Consider the following 25,002-nt stretch of genomic DNA (forward strand, 5'->3'; position numbering starts at 1 on the left):
CATCCGGTGATCCTAAATTGGCTGAGTGGCCACAAAAGAGCTTTGATATCGTTTCACACTGAGGTTGGAGTTTACAGTGAGCTGACTGCATCATACCAATAGCTGCTCCTAATATTCTGTCCATATCTTAGTTTATGTCTTTTGCTATTGGAAGGTCTTAAATTTCAGAGTCAGCAGATGTGGATCATGTGACCTGGTTTCTAGGTTATATGACAGGTCAGAGGTCAGCGACTGTAATTCAGTTACTTCTGTTAATGTGAACTCACTGAGTGTTTGTGGTTTACCTCTCAGACTGACTGAAGTCCACAAGAAGATAATGATGGAGGGAGAGGAGGACAGAGCAGAGTCTGCAGGATCCAGCTGTACGTCTGTGAGGAGTGACCGGTCCAAAGATAGCAATCCAAATTTCAGTGGTGAACCTGGAGCAACGAGGTCAGAGAGCTGTGATGACTCCTTTACATGTTTGTGTTTTCCTGGATAAATATGACCTGAAAGATCCTCAGATTTTTACAAAGATTCATTAAAAAGAAAACGATGAAAGAGAAAAGATCAAAACGTTCGACTTGGTCATTTGCTGTTTGAGGACAGTGATGCTCATATCTGTGGGGAAAGTGTGACCTGAGTGGGTTCATGTTTGTCTTTAAAGAACAGAGCTGCTCTGATTCTCTTTGTGTCTGATCTGTTAAACAGTCTGAGAGGTCACACAGAGACCCAGCAGCTAAAGCCTGGATCATACTGGCTGCTGTTAATGAGACTCCATCAGGACAACACTGAACAACAGTGGTGTTCATAGCAGCGCTGCAAGGATAAAGTACTGCACTCCAAAAACACTGCCTACAGCTAAATGTCATGTGGCTAAGTCACGTGACAAGAGATTAGAATTAAATGAAAAGAAAGAAAAACACTATTATTATTTATTCTTTCTTTGAAACATGGTCACCATAGAGCTTTGGCCTGTTTTGATGTTTCTGGGTCAGAAAGCCTCACCATCATTAATGGACTGATGAATTCACAGTTACACCAACAATTCAAAACAGCTGTATGTGGACTGATTCTCAGGAGAAAGTGAAACAGTGACACAAAAGAAACAAGTCATTCTCCCAAAGGACATCGAAGAATCATAATAATAACATGTTTTAGAAGCACCAAACAAACTCTAACTCTGGATCCTAATACAGCAGAAATTTTGTAGAAGTTCCTGAAGTGAAAATTCACCAACACCCAGAGCTGAAGCTGCTCTGTGTGAAGGACTGAGCTCAGATTCACTCAATGATGTAGGATTGATCAGCAGTTACACAAGTTTAGAGCTGGGAGAGGGAGGCCTCGATTCCTGAAAGACTCCATTACAAAATAAAGTTTGTTAATATTGCCACAGATATAAAGTTAATCTATTATTACTGACAAGGAACATGCATTCAAAAGTTTTTTTCCTTATGTTGGGTGAAGAAAAATGTTTAGTTTAGGGTTTCTATATTTTTCAAATGTTTTATTTAATATATTGGTGGTTTAGTAAATTTGTTAGTAACTTCTAGGGCAGGGGTCAGCAACCTTTAACACCCAAAGAGCCACTTGGACCCGGTTTCCACACAAAAGAAAACACTGGGAGCCGCAAATACTTTTTGAAATCTAAAATGAAGAAAATACTGTATATATTGTTTTTTACCTTTATGCTTTGTGTGAACAACTAAAGTAAGTAAGTAAAGTTTATTTATTAAGCGCTTTTCACAGACAGGCAGTCACAAAGTGCTGTACTTAAATATTAAAATAAACAATACAATCAATAGACATTATACACAATCTAAAAGATCAAATGTAAATAATGTAAAGAACATAAAATACGTAGATCAACAAAAGGCTTGTTTGAACAGAAAAGTTTTTAACTGCTTTTTAAAAGAATCCACAGAGCAACTAAGGTGTGCTGCTTATGAAATCCATGAAGTGCTACAGAGAAAATTACATTTTATTTATATAATTAACACATTTTGAACTCGTAAAGAAATATAACAAAAGGAAAGACACCCAGCTGAACTAAATTGATCCATGTAGCAAACAAGAACTGTTGTGATCCGCCACCCTTTTCAGGTCAAGGCTCCAAAAGCCTTGACCTAAATTTTTAAAAAGAATAATTGGAAAAAATGCACTATGCCACTAAAAAAAAATAGATATTTGCAAAATTCTGCCTAAATATATATTTTACCTGGTTAATGTGTTTGATGGGGCGTGGTCTGCAGTGCCGCTGGGAGTCGGACGCACCTGAGCGACACCCGCAATCACGCCTCGCCGCCTTAAAGTCTGTGCTCTCTCTGCTGTGTTGTCGGGCTGTGAGCTGAGAAGCTACAGCCGGCCGTGTGCGTACAGCAACCGTGTGTGAAAAGCGGTCAATAAAGAGATGCTGAAAAGCGCGTCCATGCAAACATCGTCGGGTCTGCCGTGATATGTTTACAATGAGACTTCTGGTCCCGAACCTCATCTTCTGGTCCTGTCTGCAAATCGGGGCTTTCATCTTTACGCAGGACCGTGAGCTGTCATCTGTGGGGTGTGAGCAGTGTTTGTTTTTAACATAGTTCACGGTGGAGAACAGCTGCCGACATAATGTGGATCTGAAGATCCATAATTGGCCTGCCTGGGGTTGAAAGTCTCGATAAATGCACGGCGTCTCGGCGGGTACACCGGCTTCCGCGAGTGTGACGCTTATTTTGAGCGATGAAAAAATAATAAGATATAATTTTATTTTTATATTTCAAAAACACAATAATCTTCCAATTTAGAAGTACAAGTTTTTAAAAAAAAAAAGAACTAAACACAAATAAAATGCACTTAAGCTAAATACTTCTAATTTATTTTCCCAAATCACCCGAAGCCGCAAAATAAAGATTAAAGAGCCGCGGGTTGCTGACCCCTGTTCTAGGGCGTAGCGTGGACTATATGTTTATCAGTAGAAAACTGGATTAAATACACTCCCCTGGTAGTTGCTCTGTCTTTGTGTACATGAATGGTGAGCAAACTGTAAAAGATTACATGGATTTAAGGAGAGACTTAAGTTGAAAAGAAAGAAACTAAACGTATCTTCATCTGAATACAGTTTGTCAAGCTCTAAACTCTAAGTTTCTGCAGGTTTTTGAACACTGGTCCTTACCAGAAAACTCCTGGATCTTTATCCTGTGCTTGAACTAATTCTTCATGATTCCTCCACAGAGTGGACCAGCGGAGCTCAGAGGTTCACAGTGGTCAGTCTGCCCAGCAGCATCAAACACACATGGACTCCATATTTATGGTCTGTACATGTACAACAACTACTTTTACATCTATTCTGTTCACAGTCATCTCCATGCTGCTCTTTGTAGACCAGTGGATTGTCAGTGTGCCCAATATGGATCTGATGTTTGGCTCCATGATTTCAGTCTGATTGGCTCATTCATAATGTATTCTGTTCCAGCTGCTGGAGAACAACATCATCACTTTTGTGAAGAACGAGCTGAAGAAGATCCAGAAGGTTCTGAGTCCAGATTACCCAGAATGGTTACAGAGTCAGACAGAGGATGATGAGCAGAGGAAGAACAACAGAGAGGCATTTGAGAAGATCACACTTAACTTCCTGAGGAGAATGAAGCAGGAGGAGCTGGCTGACCATCTGCAGAGTAGTAAGAGCATTTCTGCAAAGATTTGAGCTGCTGGATAAAGGGAACAATTATGCTAATGTCTCAAGAGATGGACCAACATGTAGTCAATAATTGCTTAGCAGAACTGGAATTGTCACAAACATTTTTGTTAAACATGAACTGATTTGTTGATGTTCTATTTTTATTATTGTTATTTAGAACTTTCTGCTGCCGTTTGTCATCGTACCCTTAAATCTGCACTAAAGAAGAAGTTCCAGTGTGTGTTTGAGGGGATTGCTAAAGCAGGAAACCCAACCCTTCTGAATCAGATCTACACAGAGCTCTACATCACAGAGGGAGGGACTGCAGAGGTCAATGATGAACATGAGGTCAGACAGATTGAAACAGCATCCAGGAAACCAGACAGACCAGAAACAACAATCAGACAAGAGGACATCTTTAAAGCCTCACCTGGAAGAGATGAACCAATCAGAACAGTGCTGACAAAGGGAGTGGCTGGCATTGGGAAAACAGTCTTAACACAGAAATACACCCTGGACTGGGCTGAAGACAAAGCCAACCAGCACATCCAGTTCATATTTCCATTCACTTTCAGAGAGCTGAATGTGCTGAAAGAGGAAAAGTTCAGCTTGGTGGGACTTGTTCATCGCTTCTTTACTGAAACCAAAGAAGCAGGAATCTGCAGCTTTGAAGACTTCCAGGTTGTGTTCATCTTTGATGGTCTGGATGAGTGTCGACTTCCTCTGGACTTCCACAAAACTATAATCGTAACTGACCCTAGAAAGTCCACCTCAGTGGATGTGCTGCTGATAAACCTCATCAGGGGGAAACTGCTTCCCTCTGCTCGCCTCTGGATAACCACACGACCTGCAGCAGCCAATCAGATCCCATCTGAATGTGTTGAGATGGTGACAGAGATCAGAGGATTTACTGACCCACAGAAGGAGCAGTACTTCAGGAAGAGGTTCAGAGATGAGGATCAGGCCAGCAGGATCATCTCACACATCAAGACATCACGGAGCCTCCACATCATGTGCCACATCCCAGTCTTCTGCTGGATCACTGCTACAGTTCTGGAGGATGTTCTGAAAACCAGAGAGAGAGGAGAGCTGCCCAAGACTCTGACTGAGATGTACATCCACTTCCTGGTGGTTCAGGCCAAAGTGAGGACGGTCAAGTATGATGGAGGAGCTGAGACAGATCCACACTGGAGTCCAGAGAGCAGGAAGATGATTGAATCTCTGGGAAAACTGGCTTTTGATCAGCTGCAGAAAGGAAACCTGATCTTCTATGAATCAGACCTGACAGAGTGTGGCATCGATATCAGAGCAGCCTCAGTGTACTCAGGAGTGTTCACACAGATCTTTAAAGAGGAGAGAGGACTGTACCAGGACAAGGTGTTCTGCTTCATCCATCTGAGTGTTCAGGAGTTTCTGGCTGCTCTTCATGTCCATCTGACCTTCATCAACTCTGGAGTCAATCTGCTTAAACAACAACAAATGATTTCCCAGAAGTCTGAAAAAGGAGAATCTGCAGAGACACACTTCTACCAGAGTGCTGTGAACAAGGCCTTGCAGAGTCCAAATGGACACCTGGACTTGTTCCTCCGCTTCCTCCTGGGTCTTTCACTGCAGACCAATCATACTCTCCTACGAGGTCTGCTGACACAGACAGGAAGTAGCTCACAGACCAATCAGGAAACAGTCCAGTACATCAAAAAGAAGCTCAATGAGAATCTGTCCGCAGAGAAAAGCATCAATCTGTTCCACTGTCTGAATGAACTGAATGATCGTTCTCTAGTGGAGGATATCCAACAGTCCCTGAGATCAGGAAATCTCTCCACAGATAAACTGTCTCCTGCTCAGTGGTCAGCTCTGGTCTTCATCTTACTGTCATCAGAAAAAGATGTGGATGTGTTTGACCTGAAGAAATACTCTGCTTCAGAGGAGGCTCTTCTGAGGCTGCTGCCAGTGGTCAAAGCCTCCAAGAAGGCTCTGTAAGTAAATATGTGATCATAGTTTTATGCAAATTTTTTTTGATTGTGCTTGTGAACAGACCGGGACCCATACATTTTTCAGGTTGCTGGTTTTATTGACATCCACATTGTTTTGGTTTGACACCAATGTTGTCCATGCCTGATCAGCTTTCCATGATGTCATTCTCCACCACCCTTGGGGGCGTCTCCCATTTTGACCTCTTTGACCTTGGGACTTCGAGGCCATATTCGACACAGATGTTTCTGTATACTATGCCGGCCAATTGGTTATGACATTGTGTGTGTATGTATGTATGTATGAATGTATGAATGTATGAATGAATGAGAACTGGGCGATAGAACGATAACGATATGTATCGCGATATAACTTTTTCTCGATAGAAAAATGTAACTATCGCGATAGACCTCGCCGCTCTTGTCCTCTTAAAAAAAAAAAAAGAAAAAAAAGAACTGCCAATCCAAATTACGTAGCGCAGAGCCGAACCAATCACAGCCGCAGCGTCACGTCACGTGACTTGTTACGTACAGCACAAGTGCCAAGCCGCACATGTGTATTTGTTTGGGAAGCAGCCGGCCACCATGGAGGAAATGAGTGTGCGGACTAGAAAAATCAACCGAGCGTGACCGAAGAGAAAACAGATGATGGTTCCAATGCCGGAGAGATTGTCGAACAGAAGAGCCATAGAAGTTCCGTAGTGTGAAGGTATTTCGGCTATTTCAAGTCTGACAAAAAACAGAGTAGCGTGCACTGTAAATTGTGCCGAAAGCAAGTCTGGAAATACAATAAACTGGTGCATGCGCTACGTCCACACGTACCCGTTATTTTTGAAAACGCAGATTTTTCTATGCGTTTGCACCTTTCGTCCACACGTAAACGGTGTTTTTGGTCACTGAAAACGGAGATTTTTGAAAACTCCGTTTTTGCATTTACGTGTGGACTAGAAAAACGGAGAAAACGCAGTGTCAAAGGTGTGCGCATTTTTTGACGTCACACTGTGCGCAACGTTATTGTTTTGGTGAAATGAATTTCTACAATACTGTTAATTCTACTCTCTGCAGTGTTTAAATGCTTACATATACACACACACACACAGTTACTGTCCGTCCACACATATGACTCGGTTCTGCTTCTATGCCCCAGCTTTGTTTACTTTTTCCCACCGAGGCTTCTAGACTTCTGATTGGCCAACATTTCTGCACAGTTAGGAATCTAGCGCCACCTGCTGCTTTGGCATGTTCATAGCAGCGTTTTCCTTCATTGCTCCCTTTATGTGTGGACGGGATTATTTTTTAAAACGAAAACGGAAAATCTCCGTTTTCAAAAATACCCGTGTACGTGTGGACGTAGCCTCAGTCTCTGACTGGAAGCGCTAATTCGTCATTCAGCTTTTGTCAGACTAAAGTAACTGTTAAAACTGTTTGAAAAGCTAAGCTATACAACAAGGAGAGATTGAGAATTTCCTTTTAGTTGTTTGTATGTATGTATGTATGTATGTATGTATATATATATATATATCCATAGGTCCGTCATCCTATTCAGGATGATATAGAGATCAAAGTAGCACGGAGGGAGGTTAGCCAACTAACGGAGTTGCAGAAAGGTGCGACAAAGAAGGTGCATAAGAAATACAGCAATTGTCCATACCTGAGGCCTTGGAAACTGCCAAGCAAAGACTCACAGCCTTGGCCAGCCGCTTGAGGAGGTACACCAGAGAGACAGAAGGCAGGAGAATAAACCAGCTGTTCTCCACAGAACCAGCAAAGGTGTACTCTCAGTGGCAAGGGAACAATAATAATAATAAGAGAACAGCACCACCAAGGCTGGAGACGGAGCAATACTGGAAGAGCATATGGGAGAAGGACGCAACCCACAACGGCAATGCTCAGTGGCTAGTGGATCTGAGGGCAGACCACAGCGACCTCCCTGAACAGGGTCCAGTAACCATCACAGTGGCAGATAGAAAGGGTCTCCAGTATGAAGAGTTGGACAGCACCAGGGCCCGACATGGTTCACGCCTACTGGCTAAAGAAGCTGACTGCACTCCACGAGCGTCTGGCAGCACAAATGAACCAGCTGCTAGTTAACGAGAGACACCCGGAATGGCTAACCGAAGGTCGGACGGTCCTGATCCCCAAGGACCCCAAGAAGGGACCGGTCCCCTCCAACTACCGACCAATAACCTGCCTCAGTACTACATGGAAGCTCCTGTCAGGCATCATATCGGCTAAGATGAACAGGCACATGGGTCAATACATGAGCGGGACACAGAAAGGAATTGGCAAAAATACCAGAGGCGCAAAACACCAGCTACTGGTAGACAGAACAGTCAGCCGAGACTGCAAGACCAGACTGACCAACCTGTGCACTGCCTGGATTGATTACAAGAAGGCCTATGACTCAATGCCCCACAGCTGGATACTGGAATGCCTAGAATTGTACAAGATCAACGGGACCCTAAGAGCCTTCATCAGGAACTCAATGGGGATGTGGCGTACAACACTAGAGGCCAACTCCAAGCCCATAGCACAAGTCACCATCAAGTGCGGGATCTACCAAGGAGATGCTCTGTCCCCACTGCTGTTCTGCATAGGCCTGAACCCCCTCAGTGAGATCATTAACAAGACTGGCTACGGATACCGACTACAGAACGGAGCAGTTATCAGCCACCTCCTGTACATGGATGACATCAAGCTGTATGCCAAGAGTGAACGAGACATCGATTCACTGATCCACACTACCAGGCTATACAGCAATGACATTGGAATGTCGTTCGGACTGGAGAAGTGTAGTCGGATGGTAACAAAAAGAGGGAAGGTAGTCAGAACTGAGGGGATTGAACTACTAGAAGGCAACATTGCAGACATAGAGGACAGTTATAAGTACCTGGGGATCCCACAGGCAAATGGGAACCATGAAGAGGCCGCTAGAAAGGCTGCAACCACCAAGTACCTGCAGAGGGTCAGGCAAGTCCTGAGGAGTCAGCTGAATGGTAAGAACAAGATCCGGGCCATCAACACGTACGCCCTGCCCGTGATCAGGTACCCTGCTGGGGTAATAGGCTGGCCAAAGGAGGAGATAGAAGCCACTGACATAAAGACAAGAAAGCTCCTTACCATGCATGGAGGGTTTCACCCCAAGTCCAGCACCCTGAGGCTGTACGCTAAGTGGAAGGAAGGAAGGGGGCCGGGGACTGGTGAGTGTCAGCACCACAGTCCAGGATGAGACAACGAACATCCATGAATACATTGGGAAGATGGCCCCAACTGACCGAGTGCTCAGTGAATACCTCAGGCAGCAGAATCCCAAGAAAGAGGAGGGAGACGAGGAACCATTATGGAAGGACAGGCCCCTGCATGGTATGTACCACCGGCAGATAGAGGAGGTGGCTGATATCCAGAAATCCTACCAGTGGCTGGACAAAGCTGGACTGAAAGACAGCACAGAGGCACTAATCATGGCAGCACAAGAACAAGCTCTGAGTACAAGATCCATAGAGGCTGGGGTCTATCACACCAGGCAAGACCCCAGGTGCAGGCTGTGTAAAGATGCCCCAGAGACAATCCAGCACATAACAGCAGGGTGCAAGATGCTAGCAGGCAAGGCATACATGGAACGCCATAACCAGGTGGCCGGCATAGTGTACAGGAACATCTTTGCCGAGTATAACCTGGAAGTCCCGAGGTCAAAATGGGAGATGCCCCCAAGGGTGGTGGAGAATGACCGAGCTAAGATCCTGTGGGACTTCCAGATACAGACGGACAAAATGGTGGTGGCTAACCAACCGGACATAGTGGTGGTAGACAAACAGAAGAAGACGGCCGTAGTGATCGATGTAGCGCATAGGTGTCAAACTCTGGCCCGTGGGCCAAATTTGGCCCGCAGCCTAATTACATTTGGCCCACGAAACCATACCAAATTACTATTAGAGCTGGCCTACTGGTATTGTACAGCTAATATACAGTGGGGCAAAAAAGTATTTAGTCAGCCACCGATTGTGCAAGTTCCCCCTCCTAAAATGATGACAGAGGTCAGTAATTTGCACCAGAGGTACACTTCAACTGTGAGAGACAGAATGTGAAAAAAAAATCCATGAATCCACATGGTAGGATTTGTAAAGAATTTATTCGTAAATCAGGGTGGAAAATAAGTATTTGGTCAATAACAAAAATACAACTCAATACTTTGTAACATAACCTTTGTTGGCAATAACAGAGTCAAACGTTTACTATAGGTCTTTACCAGGTTTGCACACACAGTAGCTGGTATTTTGGCCCAGTCCTCCATGCAGATCTTCTCGAGAGCAGTGATGTTTTGGGGCTGTCGCCGAGCAACACGGACTTTCAACTCCGGCCACAGATTTTTTATGGGGTTGAGGTCTGGAGACTGGCTAGGCCACTCCAGGACTTTCAAATGCTTCTTACGGAGCCACTCCTTTGTTGCCCGGGCGGTGTGTTTTGGATCATTGTCATGTTGGAAGACCCAGCCTCGTTTCATCTTCACAGTTCTCACTGATGGAAGGAGGTTTTGGCTCAAAATCTCACGATACATGGCCCCATTCATTCTGTCCTTAACACGGATCAGTCGTCCTGTCCCCTTGGCAGAAAAACAGCCCCATAGCATGATGTTTCCACCCCCATGCTTCACAGTAGGTATGGTGTTCTTGGGATGCAACTCAGTATTCTTCTTCCTCCAAACACGACGAGTTGAGTTTATTCCAAAAAGTTCTACTTTGGTAACATCTGACCACATGACATTCTCCCAATCCTCTGCTGTATCATCCATGTGCTCTCTGGCAAACTTCAGACGGGCCTGGACATGCACTGGCTTCAGCAGCGGAACACGTCTGGCACTGCGGGATTTGATTCCCTGCCGTAGTGTGTTACTGATGGTGACCTTTGTTACTTTGGTCCCAGCTCTCTGCAGGTCATTCACCAGGTCCCCCCGTGTGGTTCTGGGATCTTTGCTCACCGTTCTCATGATCATTTTGACCCCACGGGATGAGATCTTGCGTGGAGCCCCAGATCGAGGGAGATTATCAGTGGTCTTGTATGTCTTCCATTTTCTGATGATTGCTCCCACAGTTGATTTTTTCACACCAAGCTGCTTGCCTATTGTAGATTCACTCTTCCCAGTCTGGTGCAGGTCTACAATACTTTTCCTGGTGTCCTTCGAAACTCTTTGGTCTTGGCCATGGCGGAGTTTGGAGTCTGACTGTTTGAGGCTGTGGACAGGTGTCTTTTATACAGATGATGAGTTCAAACAGGTGCCATTCATACAGGTAACGAGTGGGGGACAGAAAAGCTTCTTACAGAAGACGTTACAGGTCTGTGAGAGCCAGAGATTTTCCTTGTTTGAGGTGACCAAATACTTATTTTCCACCCTGATTTACGAATAAATTCTTTACAAATCCTACCATGTGAATTCATGGATTTTGTTTTCACATTCTGTCTCTCACAGTTGAAGTGTACCTCTGGTGCAAATTACTGACCTCTGTCATCATTTTAAGTGGGGGAACTTGCACAATCGGTGGCTGACTAAATACTTTTTTGCCCCACTGTATATATTGTTTAGTATTAAGCTTTGCTTGTTCCATATTCAGTTTTTCAGCAAAACGTTTTTGAGTCCATAAGAAAAGATTCATTCTTATATTTGGAGGAATAAATATATATTTCAATAACTATTAACTATTAACTATTAACGTTAGCCCGCGACTTTGTTCCAGTTTTGAATTTTGGCCCACTGTGTATTTGAGTTTGACACCCCTGATGTAGCGGTTCCGAATGACAGCAATATCAGGAATAAGGAACACGAGAAGCTGGAGAAATGCCAAGGGCTCAGAGAAGAGCTTAGAAAGAGGTTAGAATCGTGACCACCAGTCCTGTATATACCAGTTGCTCACTATTTTCCATTTAGAGGTATAATTATGATTTGAACATTGAATGTAAAATTCATATGAACATTAAAAGTGTTTATATTTAAACACATACTTTTTTTGTTTGGTTTTCAGACTGAATGGCTGTTTCCTCTCTAAGAGAAGCTGCGAATCTCTGTCCTTAGTTCTCAGCGCCCAGTCCTCTAATCTGAGAGAGCTGGATCTGAGTAACAACAATCTGCAGGATATGGGATTGAAGCTTCTGTGTGCTCCACTGCAGAATCCACATTGCATACTGGAAACTCTCAGGTTGGTAAATTTCAATTGTTGCTGTATCTTAGTATTTTTAACATTTCTTAGTCACTGTAAACTGCCACATTTCTGTGTATAAAATAAGACAAGAATTTCATTCAGTCCTGAAACATTAAAAATGCGGTACACTATAAAGCCAATGGTTTTTTTGGTGTGTTTTTTTTTTTTTTTGCATTTGTGTTCTTTATCTTTCAGGCTGAATATTTGTAATCTCTCAGAGAAAAGCTGTGAAGTTCTGTCCTCAGTCCTCAGTTCCCAATTCTGTAATCTGAGAGAGCTTGATCTGAGTAACAACAATCTACAGGATTCAGGAGTCAAGCTTCTGGGTGCAGCAGTGCAAAATCCACATTGTACACTGGAATCACTCAGGTCAGATCAAAGGATATTTTATTTTTTATCCAATTACACATTTAACCAATTAAGCATTTTAGTTAATAAAGGTAAATTTCATTCGTTTGTCATTGTATCTTAGTATTTCTAATGTTTTTTAGTCAAAATAAACTGCCACATTTCTGTTTTTAAAATAATAAGGCAACAATTTCAGACAAATTCAACAATTTCAAAATCTATTAACTTCTTATATCACTATCAATATAATGTCTTTGTGTTCTTTATTTTTCAGGCTGAATTCCTCTAATCTCTCAGAGAAAAGCTGCAAAGCTCTGTCCTCAGTTCTCAGCTTCCAATCCTCTAATCTGAGACAGCTGTACCTGAGCGACAACAACCTGGAGGATTCAGGAGTGAAGCTTCTTTCTGCTGCACTGCAGAGTCCACACTGTACACTGGAATCACTGTGGTCAGAGTTATGTCTTTTTCACCCGACATTATCTAAAATCTGTTGGGGGGGTGGATTATTAGACTCACAATTGCAGTCTGTAAAGCTTTTCAAAACACTGAAAAGACTCTTGGAGTTCTTTTTTGACCAAATTATGGCCTTTAATGTGCATTTTAAAGATAAATATTGTTAAATTTTAAAACATCCCGGGTCATAATGGTGTTTAAAAACTCAACCATACACTTATTCCTTTTAGGCTCGTTTATTGTAATTCATTATTTTCAGGTTGTCAGATAAGCTCAGTTAGAAGCCCTCAGTTAATAACATATGCTGCACTGACAGTATTAAAAAGGAGCCACATAGAGAGAGCATATTTCTCCCATTTAGCTTCTCTCTTCATATGTCCTAATTTCTCATAGTTCCATATTATCCCAATGGCACACTTTACTGCTGTCTTACTTCAGCTATGAGACCCCTCCCGGTGGAACCACGTTCTACTTTGGATTAAGGACAAAGACATGTACTTTTAAGTTTAGATATCAGAATTTTGTTTTTTCTAAAAAGTATAGTGAGGGATGAGTTAACCCTCCCTCCTCCAGTTTTGGAGGTTTTCTTCTGGTAAAAGGGAGTCCTTCCTTCCAAGTGCTGCTCAAAGGCATCTGTGCGATTGTTTGGATGGATTTTCTTCTCCACTCTTCTACACCTTCTGCACATTCAGTAGATGACAGTCATTGTATCTGAGAAGGGAAAAACAAAGACAGACCTTCAGTGAAGTGTTTTCAGATGAATTGTTTTGTGTGTCTGCAGTCTTGCAGGCTGTCTGCTTACAGAGGAAGGCTGTACTTCTCTGGCCTCAGCTCTGAGCTCCAACCCCTCCCATCTGAGAGAGCTGGACCTGAGTTACAATCATCCAGGAGACTTAGGAATGAAGCTGCTCTTGGCTGGACTGAAGGATCCAGGCTGGAGACTGGACACTCTCAGGTATGGAGAGAATGTCTGATAGAGGAGGAAGAGCTGGAAACATTCCCTGTGCCCTTATCTCACCTCCTGTTTGTTTTATCCAGGTATGACATTGTTTTCCTTTCCTCAAAACCAGTGTTGAGCAAGTTACTTTGAAAAAGTAATTAGGTATAGTTACTAAGTACTTCTTCAAAAAAGTAACTGAGGTAGTAACAGAGTTACTACATCTAATATTCTGAAAGTAACTAATTACTAGGAAAAGTAACTATTATGTTACTTTAAAAAATGTTTAACTCTCTGGGGTCCAGGGTTTAATTGGCTGTTTTTGACTTTTGATTTTACCTCTGCATATACACCTTAAAAAAACCGTTAACCTTGTTGTGTTTGGTATAATTCTTTTCAGCACCATCTCACATGTCTGAATTTACAGTCATTCTTTCATTTTGACATACTGTATTAACACAAGTGATCTAAAATCAGACAATAAACGTAAAATCGGAGTAGAAAAAAAGTTATATTTTTAACAGTAACAACCACAAACATGTTTAATGATTCATTTTCATGATTTGAAATGCAATTCTAAATTGTAAATGTTAAAAACCTATACACAAGTTTTGCAAACAACAAAGTTATATTAAGCTATTTACCTAAAAATACAAAACAATACAATACAACTTTATTTATATAGCACATTTAAAAACCAACGGTATACCAAAGTGTTTCACCAGAAAACAGCAGGTTAAAACATTAACAATATAAGATCATTAACAAAGTACTGAATATGCTAACAGGTCAATGGCACTAATTACACAAGAATAAAAGTGAATATCAAATCAAACTTGCTAAAAACACACAGGTTTGAATTAGAAGAAGATATGTAGAAAGAAAATTTTTTTATTTTGTATAAAATACAGGCGTTAACTAACCGGGAAAGAAAGTTTAAATAAGTGAGTTTTTAATCGTGATTTAAATGATTGGATGGAGTCAGATGCGTGAATAGCAATGGAAGGTTGTTCCAGGGTTAGGTGCAACCAGGGCAAATGCACGGTCGCCTCTGGTCTTAAGCTGAGATCTAGGCTGTACCAAGAGCAATTGGGCTGATGAGCTGAGGGCTCTCCCACGGGTGTATGGTCCAAGAAGTTCACCAAGATAGCTAGGTGCTGTATTATTTATAATTTTGAAGGACCTGTTCGAAAGATAAGATTTAAGCCAGTTAAGGACGTCACCGCTAATGCCAACTGTATGTTCTAACCTCGTTAGTAGAATATTATAGTCCACCATATCAAGGGCTGAGGACAAGTACAAGTACAACAAGTTCAACAAGTACAAGTACCTCGGGCTGTGGGTGGACAATAAACTGGACTGGTCATGCAACACAGAGCACCTGTATAAAAAAGCCCAAAGCCGACTGTACTTCCTCAGGAGGCTGAGGTCTTTTAACATCTGCAGGAAGCTCCTGAGGATGTTTTACCAGTCAGTGGTTGCTGGAGTACTTTTCTATGCTGTGGTGTGCTGGGGGAGCAGCACAGCAAAGAAGGACTCATCCAGGCTGGAGAAACTGATCAGGAAGGCTAGCTCTGTGGTCGGCATGAAGCTGGACACTCTGGTGACAGTGGCAGAGAAAAGGACATTAAAGAAACTGATGGACATTATGGACAATGCCAGGCATCCTCTGCAGACGGCCATTAACAACCAGAAGAGTCTGTTCAGTGACAGGTTGCTTCTCCCAAAGACAAGAACTAACAGACTTAAAAACTCCTTTGTCCCACACGCCATCAAACTGTTTAACTCCTCTCTGGAGGGGAGAGGGAGGGGAAACAGGAGGACAAAGGAGGGGGGAACAACTAAGCTGTAGTGCCTCTTCACCTCACTGTACAATACCTTGTGCAATACTTTTTGTAAATAGTCAACAGTGCAATAGACTCAATACTTGAAATGTGCAATTCACTTGTATTTTTATTTTTTATTCCTATTTATTCTATTTATCCCCTTCGTATATTTTATTTATATTGTCTCTGTATTTATATATATGTGTGTGTGTGTGTATATATATATATATATATATATATAATATTCTGTAACTCTGTAACTTCTGTCGGTGCTGTGCTTTTTTGGAAATCGAATTTCCCAGAGGAACCCACCCGAGGGATTAATAAAGTTCTATCTAATCTAATCTAATCTAATCTAAGTCCAGTAAGACTAAGACCGCAGAACGACCTGAATCGGCAGTTAGGAGAAGATCATTAAGGACTCTCAGCAGAGCTGTCTCAGTGCTATGATGTGTTTTAAAGCCAGACTGAAATTTATCACTGATGTTGTTTGCATCCAGATAGGCCTGGAGTTGCGAGAGAACTACAGCTTGCAAATGTATTCGGCCCCCTTGAACTTTTCCACATTTTGTCACATTACAGCCACAAACATGAATCAATTTTACTGGAATTCCACGTGAAAGACCAATACAAAGTGGTGTACATGTGAGAAGTGGAACGAAAATCATACATGATTCCAAACATTTTTTTACAAATAAATAACTGCCTGGGCAGGCTGGGACCACTGTATTCCCCTCCTGAGTCGCCTGACGGTTTGCCAAAATCGCTCTGAGGCAGTCCGAAAGTCTTTTTCCATGCCTCCAAACTCCTCCCACACCCAAGCCGCGTTCTGTTTGGCCTCTCACTACCTATCACTGCCTCCAATGTCATACAGGCTAGTCAAGCTCTCAGCCTGATGGTTCCACCAGTGTCCGACCTCTTATCTGCTCCTTTTCCTGACAGAGGCAGAAACAACTCCCTGCCTAGCCTTGATTATTTAATGTTATCCTACTACTGATTCCATTTATCTAGTTCGGGAAGAGTCTTTTGACCCTCAAAACACAGAGCACCAACTCGTAAAAAGCACATGTGATGTGTATAAAAGGCCCCAAAGTTCAGAGGATAATTCTTAGATCTTATGTAGGTGTTTGTATATTGTTCATTTCATATTCCACCTTCTGTTAACTGAGCTAGCCCACCGTCTGGTGACGTCATACAGTTAGTAAGGTTAGTGTCAGATGAGCGGTGGATAGGTCCAGTGGGGGGTGCACTGATTCCTGTGGGATGTGATGTGTGCGTGCATGATGAGTAAGTATTAACCTGTGTTGCATGTTTCTTTGTTGGTGTTGATACCATGATATGTCAAAGGAGCTTGCAAAGAAAAGCGTCTGGACTTCTTTAAGTTACTTGAAGACGTTTCACCTCTCATCCGAGAAGCTTCTTCAGTTCTAAGGTCAAATGGTGGAGAGTCCCAGATATAAACCTAGTGGGAGTGACCCCCCACAGAGGGACAAAAGGACCCCTGATGATCCTCTAATCGCCTGAGCCAAGGTGTGAAACTGGGTGTGGGCCCCAATCAGCCAGAGTTTCGGGTGGGTTCATTGTGAAACCTGGCTCCACCATATCATGCGAATTCCTGAGATCAGATGGCCCAGGATGTGAGTGGGCGTTAAGGCGTCTGGGAAGGGATCTCAAAACTGGATTATAGATGGCAGAGAATTGGTGTCGTAAACCCCTGCCTCTGTTCAACGATGGTCGCTCACAGTGGACATAGATGGCTTCTTTCACTCCTCTTTCAAACCATCTGTCCTCTCTGTCCAAAATGTGAACATTGGCATCCTCGAAAGAGTGTCCTTTATCCTTAAGATGCAGATGGATTGCTGAGTCTTGTCCTGTGGAGGTGGCTCTTCTATGTTGTGCCATGTGCTTGTGAAGTGGCTGTTTGGTCTCACCAATGTAGAGGTCTGGGCATTCCTCGCTGCACTGTACAGCATACACTACCATACCCACCCGAAACTCTGGCTGATTGGGGCCCACACCCAGTTTCACACCTTGTCTCAGGCGATTAGAGGATCATCAGGGGGTCCTTTTGTCCCTCTGTGGGGGGTTACTCCCACTAGGTTTATATCTGGGACTCTCCACCATTTGACCTTAGAACTGAAGAAGCTTCTCGGATGAGAGGTGAAACGTCTTCAAGTAACTTAACCCTTTACAGCCGATCGGAGCGGGCACGCTCTGTTTTGCGTAACTATTTTTAAATCCCGGTAGCACTGCAACCACGTAAGCTAGTGCAAAGTTTTTTTTGCATATGAAACCGGAGGAGTTGTACTTACATCTTATGCCATCAGCTTGTCCTAGGTCACGGTTTCCTTCCACACAAAGCTTTGCAAAAACTGCATAAAAAGCGCTTGCAGGAACAAAAACACAATATTCCAGAAACACGCTTTACCGATCCAATCAGCTGGTCATAACACTTCCTACGTTGGAATAGACGTCAGCGCGAACTTTTGCATTTTCGCCATTACCTGCCCGAAACCGGAAGTGACGTCATTTTCGCGGAAATGTAGTCTTTTTTACTATCAGGGCCTCAGGGCCTATACTCGTCTTTTTAAAATTTATCTTTGACTTTATGACTTTCTGTGTCGTTTCTGGGATGCTTTGGACTCATATTGCACTGCTGGAAATAGTTTATTTTGATGCATATGCTGCTTTTTTGGAAATTTGCAGTATAATATTTATTTTCGTTTTTCCTGCAGTGAATAAAAATTGGTGTATTTCAAAAATAAAACTATGAAGACACTCAAAATAAATTTCCTGTGGTGGGAAACTATTTTGTGCAACTTTTTTGTATTTACAGTTTTGAGGGATAAGCCTCTTAAATTTCTCTAACTACAAATATATGTTAAAAAAGCAAAAACGATTTTCAATTTTTTTGTAGTTTATTGCACTTTTTTGCAATTTATGTAATTACTATGCACTTAATGAATACATATTATTAAAATCTGGGCTATAATGGTTGTATTGATGTATAGCAACTTGAAATGCTCCCAAAAATGGCTCCACAGCATGTAAAAATATAATATAAGCTCTGGCGGACTTGGTTCTATGGTAGGTCTTAAAGGGTTAAAGAAGTTCAGACGCTTTTCTTTGCAAGCTCCTTTGACTACGATGACCTGGAAGACTGAGAACCTTCACAGACACGATACCATGATATATTTGGCTGTAGCTCAGGTGGCAGAGCAGGTCAGCCACTAATCAGAAGGTCGGTGGTTCGATCCCAGGCTGCCTCCTGGCTGCATGCCAAATATCCTTGGGCAAGATACTAACCCCATGTTTGCCTACTGGTGGTGGTCAGAGGGCCCGGTGGCGCCAGTGTCCGGCAGCCTCGCCTCTGTCAGTGCGCCCCAGGGCAGCTGTGGCTACAATGTAGCTTGCCATCACCAGTGTGTGAATGTGTGTGTGAATGGCTGAATGTAGTGTAAAGCGCTTTGGGGTCCTTAGGGACTAGAAAAGCGCTATACAAATGCAGGCCATTTACCATTTACAATTTAGAAGCTAATGTAGTTTATAGTTGCAATGGTATAGGCTATGCATGCGATGCGTGAATTCACCCTAATTTTACACACGAATTGATGTCAGATAGTTTATCCTGGTTTAGCTTTAGTTTGCCACATGTATGGTCCTTAATGTTTCTAACTTCATGCCTCTATTATCAGAGCTTCCATGTATGGTATATGTGGTGCTCGTGATTCCTTAATCTATGTTACAGAGTTTATAGCAGACAATTTGTTATGAGGACCGCTAAATGCAGATCGTAGTTTGACCGGAAGTATCGTGTTCTCATTTGAACTTCACAATTAGAGCATTACGGTGGTTTATAATGGGGAAGCCTTGATTTTGTACAACTACCGGAAGTAGTTCATGTGTACTGACGGTAACTTAACCTCGCACTATTGTCGTTTAGTTGGCACAGTGTAAGCAGTAGCTCTCCAGAGTCAATTATTCTGTGTTTCTCCTTTCTTCATCCATTCATTGATCTCATAGTCTCCTGCTTCTTTTTGCATTGTTTTCATGTCATCTTCTGTTAATGATGGTAGTGAATCTTCTGCCAGACCAACCATTTGTCCTTGATATCATCCTGCCTCGTTTGCTGCCAGGTCTGCAGTCTTCCTTTTGATGTCCTTTGCATTTCATCACTACCTCATCTCTGGGCAGCAATACAGCTTGTATTTGTTCTTCCAGTGGTTCTTCACTGGAGTATTGGTTGTAGTCAGAAAACTCTGTCTCACCCACTGTGGTCCATTCACATGAATTGCTCCATTTCCATATGCTGAGTCTGTATAGATGTTCACTCTTTTTCCTTTAGAGAGTTGTAGCGCTTTGGTGAAAGCCACAATCTCTGCCACCTGAGCTAAGGCTGGCTGTGTTGGTGTCCACAGACCACAGCCAATGGTTTTGTATGCTGTTGATCCTGTGGTACTCCTGAGTATCCTACTATGGTGAGAGTACTTGTTGACAATTGCTTTAAAATGTTTATTGTTGAAATTGCTGCTCTACTATCAGCCATTAAGCGCATCTTCTCACCATTGATATTGGAGGTCACCATTGGCACAGTCATAGGTGTTGTAATTAGACCTGCATAAACTCCAGGGCCCCGTCAATATGGGTTTTGGTTCAGATTCCCAGGGACCACTTTCCCATTCAGACTGGGGCATCTGTCTGTAGTTTGGTACTCTCTCATCTGTGATATGCCGCCTATCCAGGCACCTGAACACCAAATGAATATAAGACCACCTACATGGAGTGAAGTAGAGAAGGTAGTGAAGCGGGCAAGAGCAGCATCGGCCCCAGGACCTAATGGCATTTCATATAGGCTCTATAAAAACACCCCACGAGTCCTCAAATACCTGTGGAAGCTGATGAAGGTAGCATGGCAGAAAGTAGTGATTCCAAAGGCTCGGCGAAGAGCAGGAGGTATTCTGATCCCTAAGGAGAAGAACTCCTCATCTATCAGCCAGTTTCTCCAGATCAGCCTGCTGACCGTAGAGAGAAAGATCTTCTTCAGTGTCCTGGCCCAAAGACTATCTACTTTCCTGCATATAAATGTCTGGAGCATGCCAGCGTCATCTGGCACCAGATTCAAACTGCTAAGAAAGAACGAAGAGACCTTCGTGTGGTCTTTTTAGACCTTGCCAACGCCTTTGGGTCAGTTCCGCATGAGATCTTGTGGATGGCCTTCAACTATTTCAGCGTACCAAACCACATCACAGGACTGGTCAAGACCTACTTCCAGGATTTACAGTTTTGTGTGACAGCTGAGAACACCACCTCAGCCTGGCAGCACCTGAGAAGTGGAGTTATGGCAGGCTGCACGATGCACTAACTCAGGCTCCTTCCCCACCAGAGAGGTGACATTCCAATAGCTCGTCTCAGTAGCCAGGGATTGGTCTGCCATGTTCTCCCCCCCTGGTCGTCACTGTTCCTTTATCAGTGTCTAACAGTCTGTGTATGAGAGCCATGTAATGTCCATGTGTGTATGCTGACTGTGCTGGTCTGACCCCCCTTCTCCTTTCAGGGTGGAGCCTGCTGGAGTCCAATGGTTGAGACCAGGTCTAAGGAAGTGTAAGTGTGTTTTTAATGGGAATCATGAAAACAAAGCAGCACACATTCAATCATCTTCATCATTCACATCTCTGATGTCAGGAGTCATCATCAAAGTGTCAATCAATGAACAGATGATGGATCAATAACTGCAGCTGGATTGTGTTTGTTCTCTCCATCAGATTCCTGTCAACTCACAATTGACACAAACACAGTTCACACAAACCTCCAACTGTCTGACAACAACAGGAAGGTGACACATGTGGAGGAGGTTCAGTCATATCCTGATCATCCAGACAGATTTGATGTTTGTTATCAGCTGCTGTGTAGAAATGGTCTGACTGGTCGCTGTTACTGGGAGGTCGAGTGGAAAGGATGCATTTATATATCAGTGAGTTACAGAAGAATCAGAAGGAAAGGAGGCAGTTACGACTGTGGGTTTGGACGGAATGATCAGTCCTGGAGTCTGTACTGCTCTGATGATGGTCCTCAGTCTGTCTGGCACAATAACAGAGAAACGTCCATCTCCTCGTCCTCCTCCTCCTCTGTCTCTAACAGTGTAGCAGTGTATGTGGACTGTCCTGCTGGCACTCTGTCCTTCTACAGAGTCTCCTCTGACACTCTGATCCACCTCCACACCTTCAACACCACATTCACTGAAACTCTTTATCCTGGATTTTGGTCCTTGTTTCCTGGTTGCTCAGTATTTTTGTGCTGAGTTGAGTGTAAAGAGTGTCTCCTTTTAGAGAAACACTCTGACTGTTGAACAGATAGTTCAGTCTGTACATGTCTCTCTTTCACTCAGAAACACGTTTTCAGATTCATGGATTCAGTCAGTTGATGTTTGAAACTCTTCTAAATGATTCCTTGTAAACTGCTTCCTCTTCAGTCCTTTAAAGATGGAAGCTCCCGTTATTCCAGGATCCACCTGTTGTTTTTCTGTCTTTTTCCACCCAAAGCTTCACAGTGAATCTCAGTATGTTGTGTTTCTCTGAAGCTCAGTTCACAACCAGCTCCTCTGCATTTTCAACAAATCTGAGCTCATTAAAATAAATCCAAATGTTTGATTTCTCTTTCCTTCTTCTTTTTTTTTTTTTTTTTTTTTCCCTGTTGGGGTTTTGGATATAAAATTTTTATTCGTTATCAAGAATAGCATAAAACATAACAGCCAAACAGAAAAGAAAAGAAAGAAAAAGGAAAAAGAAAGAAAAGAGAAAAAAAAATTTACACATCCACACACACACAAAAAAAATATTTTCACTCAATTACCCACAGATATAGAAAGAGAAAAAGATAAACTCCAAGAATGAGTTGTCCTTTACACTTACTTCCTATTTAATTGAGAACATCTTAATCGCAACCACCCCCCCTCAACAGTTGGGACAAATCATTTGGCGAATAAGAAAGCAAAGGGGACCAAACATTGAGAAAGAGACCCTCATTTCCTCCTAAAATAGCAGCAGTTCTTTCGTGAGGAATAACTTTAAATAATTCTCTGTACCACAACGTCACAGAGGGAGGTTTATCCTTAACCCAATTAATGAGAATACATTTCCTAGCTACCAGCAGTAGTTTGTCACATAATTTGCGCTGCAAGTGATTCAATGTTACTTCTTTTGAGGGTAGGCCAAGAAGAAAATACCCAGGGTCCCTTTGAATCAGGTTGTTAAAAATATTACTTAGTTCTTGAGAAATGAAGCTCCAAAATCTTTTGATTAATTTACATTCCCAAAAGTAATGAAAAAAAGTGCCAGTTTCTTTTTGACATTTACTACAAAAATGGGAAATATGAGGTGCAATCTTATGCAAGACATTAGGAGTTATATAAAGGCGATGAATGATTTTGTATTGGGTTTCTCGCAAGTGGTTACAAGTAAAAGTGGAACTACTCATATTAATGGCTCCTTTCCACTCCTCTTCGGTGTATTGATTATTAAGATCTCTCTCCCATTTATAAATGGCGCTTAGTGTGTTGCTACTAAGAGTATATAGGAGAGAGTAAAAAGCTGGGATAAAATGAGTTCTGTCTTTTCGCTTAATAAGAAATGTCTCAATATCATCATATATAACTATTTCTGAAGACTGTGGAATTCTAGAATGAACGAAGTTACGAACCTGGAGAAAGCCAAAAAAATGGTCTCTAGGGATATTAAAATTTGACTGCAATTGCTCAAAGTTCATCAGAATGTTGTTTTGATACAAATCGCCAATTACCCTTAATCCCTTTTTGTGCCACTTATCGAACATGCTACTAGACATTCCCGCCAAAATCGTTGTTTCTCACTAGAGGAGTCAAGAATGAAGTGCAATCTTCTCTACCCAACCTTTTACGCATTTCCCCCCAGACCCATATTGTATTATAAATGATTGGGTTGTTCTTAATCCCCATTTTTTGATATTGTTTTTTTTGTCACAGACAGCTAAGCTCCAAAGGGAATAAGGTAAAGTGGACCAAGAGTCTAGTTGAGAGTTAGAATTTAGATAAGCATGTAGCCACTCCCATAAGACACGGCTATGACATGCCCAATTATAAAAAAATTAAATTTGGTCGGCCTAAGCCTCCCCTATCTATAGGCAGTTGTAGAGTTCCAATCCTTAATCTAGGTTTCTTGCCACGCCAGATAAATTTTGAAAAGGCTTTTTCTATATCACAAGAAACTTTCTGAGTGATCAATAAAGGTAGCATTTGTGGGGGATATAATAAACGCGGGAGAATGCTCATTTTAATTAAGTTCACACGCCCCATAAGAGAAAGCGGCAGTTTTTGCCATCTATCTAAATCTTTTTTGATTTTTATTATAACTGGTGATAAGTTCAGTTTCCATAAATCTTTAAGAACTGGTGGAATGTTTAGCCCAAGGTATGTAAAGCCGCTGGGGGACCATTGAAAGGGATTAGAGAAATCTGGCAAGGAGTTAATCTGATCACCCAGTGGCATAACTTCTGATTTCCCAAAATTAATTCTGTAACCAGAGAATGAGCTGAACTCATGTATGGTAGACATAATAGCTGGTATTGATTGTTCTGGTTTTGATAAGAACAGCAGAATATCGTCAGCGTACAATGCTATCTTATGATTTGTTCCACCCACTGTTATACCATGCACATCTTGGTGCTGGCGAATAGCCTCAGCTAGAGGTTCAAGTGCTAATGCAAAGAGGAGAGGGGACAGGGGACAGCCTTGCCTCGTACCTCTTTGCAATGGAAACGCTGATGAATGTATACCATTAGTTATGACACAAGCTTTTGGAAGTTTGTAGATAGTTTTAATCCATGCAATAAAACCCTCGCCTAAGCCAAATCTCTCTAATACATTAAATAAATATGTCCACTCGATTCTGTCAATTGCCTTTTCGGCATCTAAAGATATAACATAGGCTTTATGATTTGTCTGATTCAAGTATTGTATAATATTTAATAGTAGATGAGAAACGATTTTGGATAAAGCCTGTTTGATCAGGGTTTATGAGCAGTGGGAGAATGCCCTCAAGCCTCCTTACTAATAACTTGGAGAGTAATTTAGCATCGACATTAATGAGACTGATCGGTCTGTATGATTCACACCTATCTGTAGATTTATTTTTCTTTAGAATTAACAAAATATTAGCCTGTCTGAGTGTTGGGGGCAACTGTTCATTCTTAAAAGAGTCTAAAAACAGAAATGTCAGGAGTTTTCCTGTAATGCAACTCAGGTCAAAATAAATGACACTCAGACAGGTTTGCAGGTTTAACGTGCACACGGGTGAGAGCTCAAACGGAGACTCACACACAGCAGTTGCCACCCTTTATTTATACGCAAGCATGTTTGCGTCACAGTCACATGCAGGAAGAGATAACATACAACGATAGAGACTTTGTGCTGAGCTTGCACATTGTAACTTCTCTAGTACAAAGAGCAAACACATCTAGAGAACCTCAAATGAAATGTACTTCTATACATAAACATAATAAACTCTTTTAACAATATCAGTCAATGGTCCTGCAAGAAGGTGAGTTAGTTTTTTATAAAACTCTGGGCAGAAACCATCAGGCCCTGGTGCTTTTCCTCCTTTAAGGG

The 25,002-nt window shown here is 42.3% G+C and overlaps 1 protein-coding gene across 3 annotated transcripts in view; it reads left to right on the forward strand.

Annotated features, from left to right (window-relative positions):
- LOC113019571 (NACHT, LRR and PYD domains-containing protein 3-like) overlaps positions 1-22,009 on the forward strand; it is a 37,419-nt gene extending 15,410 nt beyond the window's left edge. For 2 of the 3 annotated variants that reach the window (XM_080299393.1, XM_080299394.1), the window contains 10 exons: positions 292-432; positions 3,196-3,274; positions 3,437-3,641; positions 3,819-5,616; positions 11,625-11,798; positions 11,997-12,170; positions 12,424-12,597; positions 13,384-13,557; positions 20,920-20,966; positions 21,128-22,009. In XM_080299393.1, the coding sequence (XP_080155519.1) occupies positions 292-432; positions 3,196-3,274; positions 3,437-3,641; positions 3,819-5,616; positions 11,625-11,798; positions 11,997-12,170; positions 12,424-12,597; positions 13,384-13,557; positions 20,920-20,966; positions 21,128-21,663 (3,502 nt within the window). In that variant the 3' untranslated portion in view covers positions 21,664-22,009. Of the gene's footprint in view, positions 1-291; positions 433-3,195; positions 3,275-3,436; positions 3,642-3,818; positions 5,617-11,624; positions 11,799-11,996; positions 12,171-12,423; positions 12,598-13,383; positions 13,641-20,919; positions 20,967-21,127 lie in introns of all 3 variants that reach the window. The other variant, XR_013906692.1, reaches the window with a different exon arrangement.
- Positions 22,010-25,002: the final 2,993 nt, after the last annotated feature.

The sequence above is a fragment of the Astatotilapia calliptera genome, chromosome 3 (assembly GCF_964374335.1).
Source record: "Astatotilapia calliptera chromosome 3, fAstCal68.1, whole genome shotgun sequence".
NCBI lineage: Eukaryota > Metazoa > Chordata > Actinopteri > Cichliformes > Cichlidae > Astatotilapia > Astatotilapia calliptera.